General features: G+C 49.6%; 1 protein-coding gene across 1 annotated transcript in view; it reads right to left on the bottom strand.

Annotated features, from left to right (window-relative positions):
• Nucleotides 1-8,428: 8,428 nt before the first annotated feature.
• Sdc1 (syndecan 1) overlaps nt 8,429-14,350 on the bottom strand; it is a 22,816-nt gene continuing 16,894 nt past the window's right edge. The window contains exons 2-5 of the mRNA XM_031356477.1: nt 12,579-12,660; nt 11,308-11,792; nt 10,718-10,853; nt 8,429-10,508 (exon numbers count right to left, since the gene is read on the bottom strand). Of these exons, the coding sequence (XP_031212337.1) occupies nt 10,339-10,508; nt 10,718-10,853; nt 11,308-11,792; nt 12,579-12,660 (873 nt within the window). The 3' untranslated portion in view covers nt 8,429-10,338. The remainder of the gene's footprint in view (nt 10,509-10,717; nt 10,854-11,307; nt 11,793-12,578; nt 12,661-14,350) is intronic.

Raw genomic sequence — 14,350 nt, 5'->3', positions numbered from 1 at the left:
TTCCCTCTTGAGAATTTAATGGCTCAACTCCAGGGAGACGTATGCGGGTCAGTGAATTACTTACTATGTGTTGAAATACTGGAGTTTCTGAGCTGTTTACATGGCTTAGGGAACCATAATATTTAAAGTAGGGAGGGACCTGGGAACTGTCTCCTTCCTTGTTGCCCTGTCATTCCCCACACAGTCAGAGGAGAGAATGGATGACCAGGCCTGTGGTTAGCTCGCTGACTGACTTACAGGGAGGACCCTCGTCCAAGCTTGTCAGTCACTGGACTTACCAGGAAGGGGGAGTAGGCAACAGAACCGAAGGAACTCTGGACTCTTAGGCCACAATCCTCAGTCCACTAATTGGCCCTCCCTGGAGGCTTTCAAGAACAGCTTCTAAAGCCTTTCACAGATCCTTCTCTGTGGCCACTGGTTGCTCCAGGCCACCGCCTCTCAAGGATCCCATGTAGGTTTTCTAAACCAGCCAGCCTCCAAATCCCCTAGCACTGTAGTAGTGGGGGTGCCTGAAGACCAAGGTTCCACACGCTAATCGCTAATCGCTCCAATACATTGGTGTTTGAGGACCCAGGACCCATCCACACTGAAAAGAAAAAGGGGATGACAAAATGAGCCCCAAACATGAAACACGAGATTACAGGGGGCGGGGACAGAAAGAATAGAAAAAGGAAATGCAAGAGTTGCCAAAGATGGCCCAGTGGGTAACGCACTTGCCTTACATGCTTGAGGTTCTGAGTGCAGATCCACACGACATACCCACCTATAGTGAGGACACAGAGATGGTCGATCACTGGAGCAAGCCGGCTAGCTAAACTAGACAAATCAGTGAGTTCTGGGTCCAAATGAGAGATCTTGTTTCAAAATATAAGTTGTGTGTGTGTGTGTGTGTGTGTGTGTGTGTGTGTGTGTGTGTACATATACACAGGCCTGTGGTTAGCTCACAGAAATGACTAGAGTATTTCAAGCACACATGCCCTTCTAGCCCCCAACCCCCGCCCCCACTAGGAAAAGCACCAAGCTCCTCTGCTGTCAGCCTCCTGAAGACACCCCTCCCCGCACAGAGCATCAGATCTCTCTCTCCTCACTAGCTCCCGAAGCTGCTGCCGCTGCACCTGCTCATAGGGTGGGGGGACAGGTGGTCTCTGTTAGCTCCCAGCCACAAGACACCAAGATACATCCCTGGGAGCTAGAGATAGCCACACATGTGCAGCTTGCCTTTTGCCTTAAGCGGCCATGTCTGCTCCATTATTAAAGGTTCTGGACTTACAAAAAAAAAGTGTGTGTATATGTATGTATATGTACATACATACATATATACAAACATATTTGATAGTGATCAAGGATGACATCTCATGTCAATCCTCTGACCTCCACACTCATAAGCATAAATACTTGTGCACCCACCAAGACCCACACACATTTGAACATGTATATATAAAATGCATGCACACTATACCACACACACACACACACATACACACACACACAAGCACAGAAACATAAATGATGAAAAGCATGATGAGATTCCTCACTTCATTTGCAGTTACATGAATTTGAATGAAAAGAACCATGATGCCATCTCCACCCCCACGTAAAAGCAAACAGGACCATTTTCTAAGATAGGGTGGTGAGTCTGAGACTCTTGCTGCAGTCTGGTGCTGTGACTAGGGTGAGATACTGGCACCTTTTTCAAGAAGACAAGTATGAAGAACATCCCTCTCCATCCATCCAGGCCCTGGCTAGAAGGGCCCAGTAAGCATGTATATTCATGGTAATTCATGAGGCTGTGCACAGTACACCTAAGGACAACAGGATCTGCCTGCTACCCAGGCATCCACCAGGAGAAAGAGCTGGGGCAGTTGCAGCCCGTTGGCATCACTGAGTGGACTCCATAGCCATTATGAGAGCAGGGCGGAGCTGTCTGCAGGTGCTGACATGCTAAAGGAAACCACTCACATCTCCCATGTAGAGAGCCAGGCATTTGTGCAAGTTATAAAAGCATAGGCTCACCCTCGTAGGAACATGCATGGAAAAAATATTCTGGAAACGTACCCTGAAACCCCATTTAAAGGAAGTTGCCTTTGGCCCGAGCCGCAGGTGGGGAGGAAGAGTTTGCCTGAGTTTTGTACTTTCTCGCTCTATTTGGATTTCTAGTCATGTGCCTACAAGTAGTTTTAACTTTTTAAATGTCATCATGAAGTCTCTAGATGGTGGGATTCAGATAAGCATAGCTCTGTCTCTGGCCTTCCTGTTTTCCTCCCCTCCTCCTTCTCTTCTTCTTCCCACCCCCATACTTCTGATAAAACCTGAGGCCTGGTGCATGCTAGACAAGCACTGAGCTATATTTCTCCTCCCTCTCATTCATTCATTCATTCATTCATTCATAAGCAGGCCCTCATCAACTTACCCAGACTGGGCTTCAAACTTGCAGTTCTTCTATCTCACCTATTGGAGTAACTGAGATTACAAGTCTGAGACACCATGGTTGGCCAGTTTTATTGTTTATACTTTCTATATTAAAAAGACTCAAATGTATTTAAGTGTTTTTGCAACAACCACATACCTTCTCTGGTCTGGAGACAAAGTCCACACACTCCCACACTCTCAAACAGCTATTCTGGGAGGTTTCCAGTCTACCTTTTCTCCAGTGTCCCCTCCCTAGACTCCTGGTTGCAAATTTAGTTGACTCCATTAACTTCCTAATCCTCTAGGACATTGTTGGCCCGGGGCCTTTACTGTTCAACATTCCCTCCCAGAGACCCTCTGCACCCACTATCCTCTTTCTCACAGCCTTACTCTGGGTAGAACTCATGCTTGACCCCACGGACAAAGTCACCCTGCTGGTTCCCAGCATCTCTCTCACTGCTGCCATGTTCTTCCTATGACGTCACGGCTTCCCACTGACTGGCCTCTCTCACTTCCTTATCCCAGCTTGAAAAGCAAGGTCAAGAGCAACACCCAGCCTGGCATGGAGGAGGCTTTGTCAGCCTCAGTTGGTGGAACCAGCTGGTGACTGAACACTAAATGAAGAGGTGACACCCAGGTTGTTCCTAGTACCGGCCCCTTTGCAAGGTGCATTCGGTGTTCCCGTCCTAGACACAACCAGTGCCGAGGCAGTCTGGAAGGGCAGACAAAGCAGCCTGCAGCAGGCCGCCTGCTCGACTCCAAAGTGGCTTTTATTTCCTCTTCTGCGGGTGCCAAGTCCCTGAACAAATATTTTCCTGGAGTGGAGGAATGGCTTAGCTCTCAGCCTTAAGTGCTGGAAACAGCGTCTGGGGAAGGTAGGTTCCAGGAAGCAGAGAAAGAGCAAGGCCAGGTTGCTGCTGGGGGGCGGGGGTCACCAGTGCTGCCCTCTGGATAGTGCTCACCATCCCACAGTTGAGAAAGCAGTCCACTCCACAGACCCCACCAGATCCAGACAAACAGCTGGCTTGCTTGGCATGCAGCTGTGGCTAGCTTTGCCCTGGGCCTCTTGATCCATAAATTAGAATCCTCTGGGATTCTGAAGAAAACGTCAACCATGTGGCCTTCCCTGTTTCTACTGAGACGGCTACAGGGGAACTTAAAGGAGCTAATTAGAGGCTCAGAAGCCCTTTTCTAATAAGCTGCTTTTCTTCATGTGACTTTCCTATGGCAGAATCACATACCCAGAGTACACTCACCTAAGTGTATGACGGATGGCTTATTTACATAGACCTTCACCTTTGTAATCACCACCTGCATTAAACCAGAGAATATTTCCTGCACCCTGGAAGATTCTTTTGTGTTCTTGCCTAGTCAATACCACATCCTCAGCCTGAGGGCTCAGTGGTTTCTATTATGGTCAACGATAGACCCATAGCTGGAACTGTGCAACCTAGATTCCCTCTGGCTTCAAAGCACTCAAGAAGTTGCCTGTGTTGCCAGTGTTTTGGTTCCTTAATTACTGCCAAGTAGTATTTCTTTGTGCGAATATGCCACCATTGATTTTTTACGCTCCTCTTGATAGATATTTACTTCCATGTCTGGTGTATGATGGCCACAGAGGCTAGGAGCATCCTCATACCCAACTTTTGACAGACGCATGGTCTTATTTCACTAGAGACCCAGATCGGTAAATGTCAGCATTTAGTAATTGCTAGCATGCAAGTCTTCCAATGCTCTTGTGAACTGGCACACTCTCCAACAGCCTGGAGCCACTCCAGTCCCTTCCTCTGTCCTCCCAACAGTTGTGTCTTCTGTTTCTAGATGGATGGAGGGGGAATAGTCTTATTCATTCATTTCTAAGACTTGTTGGACTTAGAACAGACTAGCAGCCTCACTAGAACACCCCCAGATCATTCTTGCACACCAAACATCTGCCTTCAAGGAGCACCCAGGGCAGCAGACATCTTTGCTCAAGTAGCAAGAGATACCTGAAAGGAAGTGGCCAGGAAGTAATGGGGCAGCACTCATGTGCCTCACTTGAACTTGCAGTCATGGAGTAGATAGCTGAGGTCCTGAGTGGGGCAGTTCCATCATATGAGTGTGCATGGCCAAGAGTAGGTAGGTAGGTAGGGGATGCTATGGTATTTGGTAACAAGGGAGGCAAAAGGGAGGAAGCCATGCTTGGCCACAACCAGGTGGAGATGGAAGAGCCTGAAACTCTGTACCTTTACGGTCAGTGAAGCCAAAGTGTTTTCTAAACTCCCTAGGTTCCTGGGCCAGGACCACCTCCCAGCTCACCCAGGGACCAGGAGCTCACCCTTCTGAGGCAGCCAATCCCGGCTTATGAGTCAAGCTGGAGAAAAGTAATACAGATAGATGGCTTGACAGGTACAAACAGATGGGATACCTCTGAGATAGTCATGATTTCTGGGCCTGCAAGCATTTCCTGTTCTGCTAGGTATTGTTCTGTGACCAACCACCATCAGTACTTAACCTAGGGGATAAAGATTGCTCATCTGAAGGGGTTACTGTCCCCTTTCCTCCCGTGACCTCTCCTCACCAAGGCCATTAGCTTAGAGGCATGCTTACTTCTTACCTCTGCCCTTGGGCTCCCTGCAGGCTCACAAGGGAGAGCAAGATCACTCAGGAGCATGCTTCAAAAATCCTGATAGTTCTGCCTCTAAGTCTCAACCCAGGCCCTCAGTGCTCCCCTACTCATGCACAAGATAAGTCTCCCCTTTCCTTGGCCATCACCACACTGCAGCCTCGATCTTCCTGCACCTACATCAGCTTTCCAGCCAGCCGGAAGCCCTGGAGCTCTATCTTTGACTGAGTGGGACCTTCTGCTAGGAGTGCCTCTTCTCTATGTCAAAGGTCACTTACACTTTTGCTCTTCCTGATTTGGTCCAAGGGCTGCCTAGGTGAGCTCCAACAACCCTGATGCTGGACAAACATCCGGATCTTTCTGATTCCCACTGGCCGCCACAGAAATCTGTCATGGACAGTACCCTTCATTTGTCTGTCTCTGCAGTCTCTGGTATCCCTAATAGCAGGAAGAATAGAGGTCCAGGATCTTCATTCTGGACATATCAAGACATCCAGAGCAAAACCCCAGAGGCAAGCAAGGCCCGGACTGCAATTCAAACAGAAACCAGATGTGAGTTAAGAACATGACATGCTCAAGCTACACTCAGAAAGTCACTCGGAAGAACCCTTAGTGAGGAATTCCATGACTATGACTTCCTACACAGAACAACAGCACCCTCATACCAAGGGCCTCCAGTAGCATGAGCTGAAGATGAAGTGACAGAAATGTGCCCCGCAGGCCCCCTGCAGAAAAGGGGGACAAGGGTTCCATGGAGCACAGGACAGCAAGCTGGGGTGGAGACAGAAAGCTTGTGGGTTGCCTGAGGAACTTAAGATGATGTTTAAATAACTCCATGTCTTAGCTCCTTTCTGTAGGTCTTGGGTTGAATATAAATTAAGATTTATACATAGATATGTAGACAGCCAAGTCTATTAGTTTTTGCTTCCCAGCCCAGGGACCAGAATAGAACCAGTATTCTTATTTTCGGGGTTTAAAGAACAAATGAATGATCTAAGAAAATGTCTTTCTGGTCAGTGTTGGTGATTAAAGCCAGGTCTTGCTTCTGCCAGGTAGTCACGTGTGCTACCACTGAGCTATACACTCCCAGCCCTCTCTGCACTTTAGAAACATTATTAATGAAAAACTTAAATTTCTGAAGAAACTGTGATGGTGCCCAACTAGAAGCTTTACCCTGTTGACTAGTGTTCATGGTCCTGGAAGGTAATCTTTCGGCTACTGGAGGATGAAAGTAACCTTTAATATCACCCAGTTATAAACCCTGTGACCTATCACAGCAACCCCCCCCCCCCCCCCCCCCCCCCCCCCCCCCGCAAAATGTCTTGGTGCAGTAGCGGCACAAATGCTATGGGAGTAACCAACCACTTCTTTTTTGTTTGTTTGTTTGTCTTTGTTTGTTTTTTTCGAGACAGGGTTTCTCTGTGTAGCCCTGGCTGTCCTGGAACTCACTCTGTAGACCAGGCTGGCCTCAAACTCAGAAATCCGCCTGCCTCTGCCTCCCAAGTGCTGGGATTAAAGGCATGCGCCACCACTGCCCAGCAACCAACCACTTCTTGATTGGATTTAAGACTTACTCCATGAGACAGAATCCATCCCTGACACTGCTAAAGTGGCCTGAGATTAGAAAGGTTGTGGGCCCTAGGAGAAAAGCCATTACTATTATTCTGCTAAAGGAACACAGCAATAAAATGACTCCTGAATGACACATTGCTATACCCATAATCAGTGCATACCTAGCCATCACCAGAGAAACAACTTCTTGCAGGACATGGTAATTAAGACACCCACAACTGGCCAATATGCAGAGTTGGAGATGTTAGAGCAGTGAGCTCTAACTAAATGGGATGGATGTCCTCACCAAATCTCTCCCCTCAAGGCTCAAGGATTGACTCAGAAGAACCAGAAAGAATGTAAGAGCCAGAGGTGGTGGGTGACTCCAGGAAATGACATCTTCCAGGCACAGCAGAGCTGATGCACATATGAACTCAGAGACTTTGATAGCACACACAACCTGCACCAGTTCAAACCATGCAAAATCCCAGCGTGGAGAAAGGGAATTGGAGACCAAGTCCCAGCTCTTAACAAGAAACTGTTAGGAAACAGTTTGCAGCTGATACTTGCTGGAAACTGAAATCAATTTTCTCCAGTGGAGTGACACTATATCAGTATGTCAACCACACACACCAGAGCAGGAGTGGTTAGGCATGTTTTTTATGTGTGTGCTTTTTTTTGTTTTATTTATTTATTTATATACTATATAAGCTTTTTAAATGAGCAAAAAATAAATGATTTTGTTTATTTAGTTGGGGAGGGTACTCATATATATGCATGCAAAAGTCACAAGGCAAGTTGCAGGAGTCTTTCTCTCTCTCTCTCTTCTCTCTCTCTCTTCTCTCTCTCTCTTTTCTCTCTCTCTTTCTCCTCTCCCTCCCCCATCTCTATGTGTGTGGGTCTTGGGAACAAACTGGTTATCTTGCTGAACTTTTTTTTTTTTTTTTGCTTTTCAGAGACAGGGTTTCTCTGTATAGCCCTTGTCACCCTGGAGCTCATTCTGTAGACTGGCTGGCCTCAGAGTTCCACCTGCCTCTGCCTCCCTAGTGCTGGGATTAAAGGTATGAGTTACTACTGCCCAGCTGCGGGCCCCTCCTTTTGCTTTCTGAGACAAGGTCTCTAATTGCCCAAGTTGACCTTGAATTCACTCCTTAAATCACAGAGACCTTAAATTGACAGGCTTCCTGCCTAAGCCTTCCAAGTTGCTGGGATTACAGGCTCCTATGTCACCAGGTCCAGCAACCAGTATTGGTTTTAGAGATTAAAGCATAGAAGGGGAACGTCACCTGCTAAGAAAGCTGGAACCTGCAGCCCCTGCTCTATCAACAGGCACTGTGGTCCTTCTTGCTCTGCACCACCAAGGGCATGCCAGGTGCCAGGGCCAAATGAGGCTGAAGGAAGACGTCTAGCTGCACTATAATCCGGGGGCTCCCTGTGGCATTCTGCGCTTTTCCAGCTTGCAGGTCTTTCGCTGCCGTTTTCCCTCAATGTGCAGACAATACTTGTAAGCCTGACACATGAGACTGTTTGCTAGTGAAAGGTTGAGAACTGCCCAATAAGCACACAGAACAAAAGCAAATCCTGAAATTCAGAGTCAGCAGAATCCTCCTGACCCCAGGGAAAGGAACAACCTAGCTGGAGTTGATGCTACACACATAGAGGGCTAGACAGGTGCAAAGTTGGGAGTCCTGGGGTATGTTAAGCCCAAAGTCCTGCCCTGGGGCCTGGGCAAGGATGGCACTGACTTTTGCTATTTGGTACCAAGCCAGAACACAGGCTAGTTAGGCTCCCATTCCAAAAACCAGACAGAGTAGGATATGGCCAGACCAAAAAGAGACTCCACAAATACACCAAAGTGTCTGCTGTCCAAATGGACACGTGCCATTTATTGCAATTGTATGAATGAGCCCAGCCTGAGCCTTGGACACTGTCCCACAAGCCCTCAGCTGAGTGTTGTCTCAGATATGACCCCTCCCCCACCCATCACATCACATCCAGCCATGTGATCTGGCAACAGTTCTAGGATGAAACCCAGGGCACAGATCTTTTGTCTAGCTGAGCAACTGAGCAGCCTAGCCAGCAGCTGGAACATCATTGAGCTAAGTAAGCAAGGAGTCCTCAGAAGTGTCCCAGCAAACATGAGGGAGGAAGGCTGTCCCAGGTGTCTACCCTGCAAAGCAAGCTTAGCTGTAGTGACCCCAGGTCAAGATGTGCTAGCGTCCCAATTACTTAAACAATTTGGAAGAACAGACACATGGGGTCCTGTAAAACCTTGGCTGAACCTACCAACTTCCGAAAGAAGTTTAGCTAAAAGAAAAACACAACAAAACAAAAAGACAAATAAAATCAGAGGAACCCTGGACCCAGGATCCTGCCCAGAGGAGGATTGGGAGTGCGGAGCCTTGAGCCAAGCTCCCCCGAGCTACCAGGGTTTGGGCAAAGGTTGGCTGTGTCTATACACTCAGCCCAGAGAAGAAGAAGCAGAAGCAGTAAGAGTTCATAGGACTCCTTTATATTAAAGTTTATTATATCTGCAAAATCTACTGTACAGAACCCATTGGATTAAGTAGCGTTTTGCCAAAAGCAAAAGACTCTCACTCTTTGGGAAACATTTCTGACTCCAGCCTGGGGACAGGGCCACAGGAGCTGAAGGTGAACTTGGTTCTTGATGGAGGAGCCAGTGCCAGCCATACTCAAGATGTGTCTTGTCAACTTCCAGGAGAAAGGGTGGTGACCAGAGATGGTACCAAAGACGGGAGAATCTTGGGCACCCTTGCCACCCCTCCCCCAAAACTCTACAGTCGCCTCCCCTCCACCCCTAGACTGTGAACTTGGAGTAAGTTCTCACACAGGCTCTTCCAATGTCACAGTGGCCCAGGCCAAGGTCATGGCCCTGAGTCCATGCACACAGGCATGACTGGTCAAGGCTACATGTCAGGATGCATGGCTACTCCATAGCATCCTGGACTAGCCAGCCTACTTATGGGCCACCAAAAATGGGGCACCATACAGATTAGTCCATACCCTGTTGCACGCATGAGCGACAAACTCAGAGACAACACACAAACTAAGCCTACGTTTTGGCGTCCGGATTTGGTTCTTCTAGGTTAAAAACAAAAACAAAAAGTCTTATTAACCCCGATTCGGTCTCCCGAATGTAGATTAGGGAAGTGAGGTGAGGGACACCAGTCAACAGACTTGCCTTACCCCAGTAACAAGGTCTGCTGGGGCTCTGAACAGAGAAACTAGAGGAAATATGTGCAAAACCAAGTTGTCTAAAGTAGACCTCCCCACAATGAGAAGTGGATTCCAAGGAGCCCTGGACTCCATCCCCTACCACAGCACGGCCAACCCTAGCGGTCTCTATGGGTAAGTGCTATGGCATGTCAGCCGAAGCCCCTCTCCTGTCCCCAGGATTCTCCAGCCACAATAGGCCATCTAGGTCCAAAGCAGTTGGGTTCCCTTTCTGTCCAGAGTTGGGTCTCCTCCCATTTGGAGAAACCAAGTCAGAAGAGTGGACGACAGGTGTGGTTGTGGTAGAAAGATCAGATGCAAGAAACCCTCTGCACCCAAGCTTCTAGGCAGAAGTCAAAGGAGGGGAATGAGTTCCCAGCACACCCTGGGACTGCTCGAACAGGAACAGCTGGAAAGGGTCTGGGTGCAGAGGAGACGGCACAGCGGTGGGGAGGCCAGGGCTTGAAGTTTTTCACAGAAGAGGCAAGTGGGAGCCTAGTGAGTGGCAGGGGCTGGTGGGGGGAGAACTAGTTCCCCCCTCAGGCGTAGAACTCCTCCTGTTTGGTGGGTTTCTGGTAGGCACCGCCATTGGCTTGTTTGGGCTCCTCCAAGGAGTAGCTGCCTTCGTCCTTCTTCTTCATCCGGTACAACATGAAAGCCACCAGGCACACAGCAAAGATGAGGCCCACCAGGCCTCCAGCAATGACACCTAGGGGGTAGACAGAGGCAGGCTCAGATCAGTAGCTACACGGGAACAGGGGTGGTCTCTCCCCAGATGGACAGCATAGGAGGTGGCCTGGATTAGAGTCAACCCTCCTCCTCCCCCACCCCGTGGCTAAAGATGCTTTACCCCAGAGCAACCCAGGCTACCCCAGAGCCACAACCTGTCTCCTTCTACCCACTTGAAAGAAGACTCACCTCCCAGCACTTCCTTCCTGTCCAAAAGGCCCTGAGAAGCACCTGTGGCTCCCTCATCCACTGGGGACTGGTTCCGCGGGCCAGGCTCTACAGCAGCCACAGCTGTGTTCTCCCCAGATGTTTCAAAGGTGAAATCCTACAGAAGGGCAGGTTGGAATCAGGTCATGCTGGAGCCACCGATACAACAACAGTACTGCCATACCCTGTTGAGACTCCCCGGCCACCCCATGAGACATAGCCCACCTATACCAGCATCTGTCATGGAATACAGTCACACTTGGGACCCTGGCCAGCCAAGGCACAGATACCACCTCCAGTGACGCAAAGCACCATCGTTGTATGGAAAGTCCCATGATGGTCTAAGATGGAGAATTCACCCTGGTGTAAGTTTAGGTGGCTAGCTCTTGAATGACATCTATGGAGCCACCTGCCTACTGATCTTGTAATTGTCTATTTAAGGCAGGAGGAAGGTGGGACCCTGTCACCTGTCACTGTCACGAGGACTACAATGTGCACTACAGCACAAAGGACATTAGGCAGCCAGGTGCCAGGCACTAGTGGCCACCCAGGAAATCCAAAGCCACACTCACCTGTTCTCCAGAGCCCTCTCCTGCAGGAAGCTGATTGGTAGTTCCATCTTCGGCAATCTCTTTGATAACGGAAGTACCTCCATCCTCCACACTCGGAGGCTGATGGTCAGGCTGGCCAGGTGCTGTGGGAACCGAGGTCTCATGGAGGCCAGGCTGCACATCCCCGTGGGGATGAGATGTGACAGCCACCTGTGCTGTGGTGACTTTGGCTGTGGAGGCCCGTTGGGTGATCGGGAGCTGTGTGGTCTCCCTGGGCCTGGCGGTGGTGACCTCCTTCTCCTTGTCCAGAGCAGTGAGGCCAGGCTCTGCTTCTGCATGGAGCACAGGCTCTCCCTCCTCAGGCTTCTCTCCGGCCGGGAGGACGGAGGGGAAAGCAGCCTCGGTGTCTCTGCTGGTGGGCTCTGGAGCTGTGGGCGTGGCTGTCGGGAGCCACGCATCCTTCCAGGTGGAAGGTGTCTGCCGCGACAGAGCATCTGGCAGGGCACCTGCAGGGTCATAAGTGGGAGGTTGGGGTGTCAGGGTAGGTAGGAGAGGTCTCCAGGTGTCACGCCTGACACGGTTCGTGCTATATGAGGAGGTGGAGGCCTGGGTCCCCAACGGTGAACTAGCCAAGGCTGAACTCACTTTGAAAATTAGGCCTCGCCTGCCTAGGAGTGGCATGCTCTCTATACTGTGAGAAAGAGCTTGGGAATCTGGGAAGGGATCCTGCTGTGAGCATGGGCCAAGACACCATAGCTGATATAGGGCTGGAGCCCTATATCAACAAACACCTCTTCTGCCCTCTTCCCCAAGGCCTAGGCTCCCAAGAATACATGGCTACATTTTACTTATCTTCCAACCCTCTGCTCTGGTCCCCTTCCCACTGCTACCTTGACTTCCCTTCTGAGCTCTCCTCACTCTTCTGGGAGACACCTCTGGCTAGCTGCAGCTCACAACCATCTTCCCCTTCCCCCCTCCACCCCCCACCCCTGAGAGAACTGGTATCTCACAGATGGAAACACCACACCAAGGCTTGGCGGAGTCAAACTCCTCCAAGGGTTGGCTCTAGAGGCTGCCCATGGCCTGTTGGAGCCCCTTCATTTCTCTGAGGATTTCTCTTAGCTGAGTGGCTTGCAGCTGGACACCATTCTTCCCTTTGGCACTGTCTTGATTCCAATGGCTAAGGATGGGATGGGAGAAGAAGGGGGCTCACTAAAAGCTGGGTGACTGACTGCCTGCTCACTACTCCAGCCATGATCTATGGCTATCTCAGTGTTCCGGGTCAGTCTTACCTGTGCCGGAGCCAGAGAAGTTGTCAGAGTCATCCCCAGAGCCATCCTGATCTTCAGGAGGCGCATTTACAGCCACAATTTGCTGCAAAAAGATAAGAAAGGGGTATGAGACATGTCTTGGTCAATGCCCAGTATCCCCAGGTTCCTATCACAGGCAGCTGAAAAGGCTCACCCAACCATCCCAGCCACACATGTAGGAAACCATTACCCGTGGCCCTGGAGTTAACTCTGGGAAAGTCCTGGTCCTCCTCATACCCTCAATGCCATAACAGCATAGCTTGGTGCCACAAGACTTGGGCAGGGAAGTGGAGCACCGCCCCTAGCTAGGCAAGCTGGACAGAGTTGGTCCCATGGCTGCTCTCAGCACTGGTTCTAGGACAGCTAGCTCAGGAAGAAGACCCAGATAAGTAAGTGACAGAGAAGGAAGATATGGGGGCCCTGCTCAGCAACAAGACTAACCCAGAGGCACAAGTGATGGGGACATCGGCCTAACCCCAGGGTGCTCTAACTAGTCAGGGAGCCTGACCTGGAAACAGAAGCTGTGATCCCTGTGAAAGCCATCAATGGATCATACTCTGAGAATCTGGCTTGGTGCCATCAGTGGAAGCTTTCAGACCCCACCCAAACAATCTATCCATTAAAAAAAAAAAAAATCAGTGTCCAGCTGAGCTAGACAATGGTGTGTGGGCACAGAAGTCTTAAGTGTGAGCAGCAGAGCCAGGCCTGGCATCTGAGGAGCTCTGGTACTGAAGCGGCTTTGCCCACACAGGGTGGTCCCAGGCCTTGTCCCAAGGCTTGTTTTATCAGCCACAGGAAGGATTGTATCCTGCCTGGCCTTCTTAGTGAAAAAAGGACAGGGTACCCTTTGGGCTAGGGATAGTGGACGCTAATTCGACAAGGCTTCTTCATTAGGGAGGCCCAGTGACTGGGATGGGCTCTCCTTGGCAACCGCAGTTGCTGGAATGTGGCCCGCCTTGCCTGCTCAAGCTCCAAGGGGCTGCAGGTGGTGGTGTACAAACACAGATCCACAGGACTTGGGCAGGGAAGTGGAGCACACCCCAAGCTAGGCCAGCTGGACAGAGTTGGTCCCATGGCTGCTCTCAGCACTGGTTCTAGGACAGCTAGCTCAGGAAGAAGACCCAGATAAGCAAATGACAGAGAAGGAAGATATGGGGGCCCTGCTCAGCAACAAGACTAACCCAAATAGCCCAGCTCAGTGAAGAGCATCTTACAAGGCCCCAGCACAGACCAGAACAAAGAATGAACTAAAAAAAAAAAAAAAAAAAAAAAAAAAAAAAAAAAAAAAAAAAAAAAAGTGTACAGTTAGGAGGAATCAAATGCCTTCAATCCTACCACGCAAAGGAAGACATAAAAGATGGCAGCGTATTTGAGCCCAGCCTCATCTACATATGGATTCTGGGCTAGCCAGAGCTATATAGACTTTATTTCAACCAAACAAAAAAAGAAGTAAACGGTTTAGCAAAAGGCTCCAGAGACCTCCTGACCTTGGTAAGGCCTCACCAACTGAGTGGCCTTAGGGATACCACTACACATCTTACAGCCTCAGTTTCCCTACCTGTAAAATGGTACCAGCACTAACAGCTGCACTACTGAATGGTCACAACACTTCTGTACAAGTCAAAAAAGCAAAAACCAAAACAAAACAAAAACCAAAAGGCCAAACAAACAAAAACCATACAGCCCGGTAGGTAACAAGTGTTTGTGCCCCTTGTGAGAGCTGCTCATCTTGTGATGAAGGGGTTGGTAGCACG

The sequence above is a fragment of the Mastomys coucha genome, unplaced genomic scaffold, assembly GCF_008632895.1.
Source record: "Mastomys coucha isolate ucsf_1 unplaced genomic scaffold, UCSF_Mcou_1 pScaffold6, whole genome shotgun sequence".
Lineage (NCBI taxonomy): Eukaryota > Metazoa > Chordata > Mammalia > Rodentia > Muridae > Mastomys > Mastomys coucha.
The sequence above is the reverse complement of the archived record's forward strand: the minus strand, read 5'-3'. Positions and strand labels throughout refer to the sequence as shown.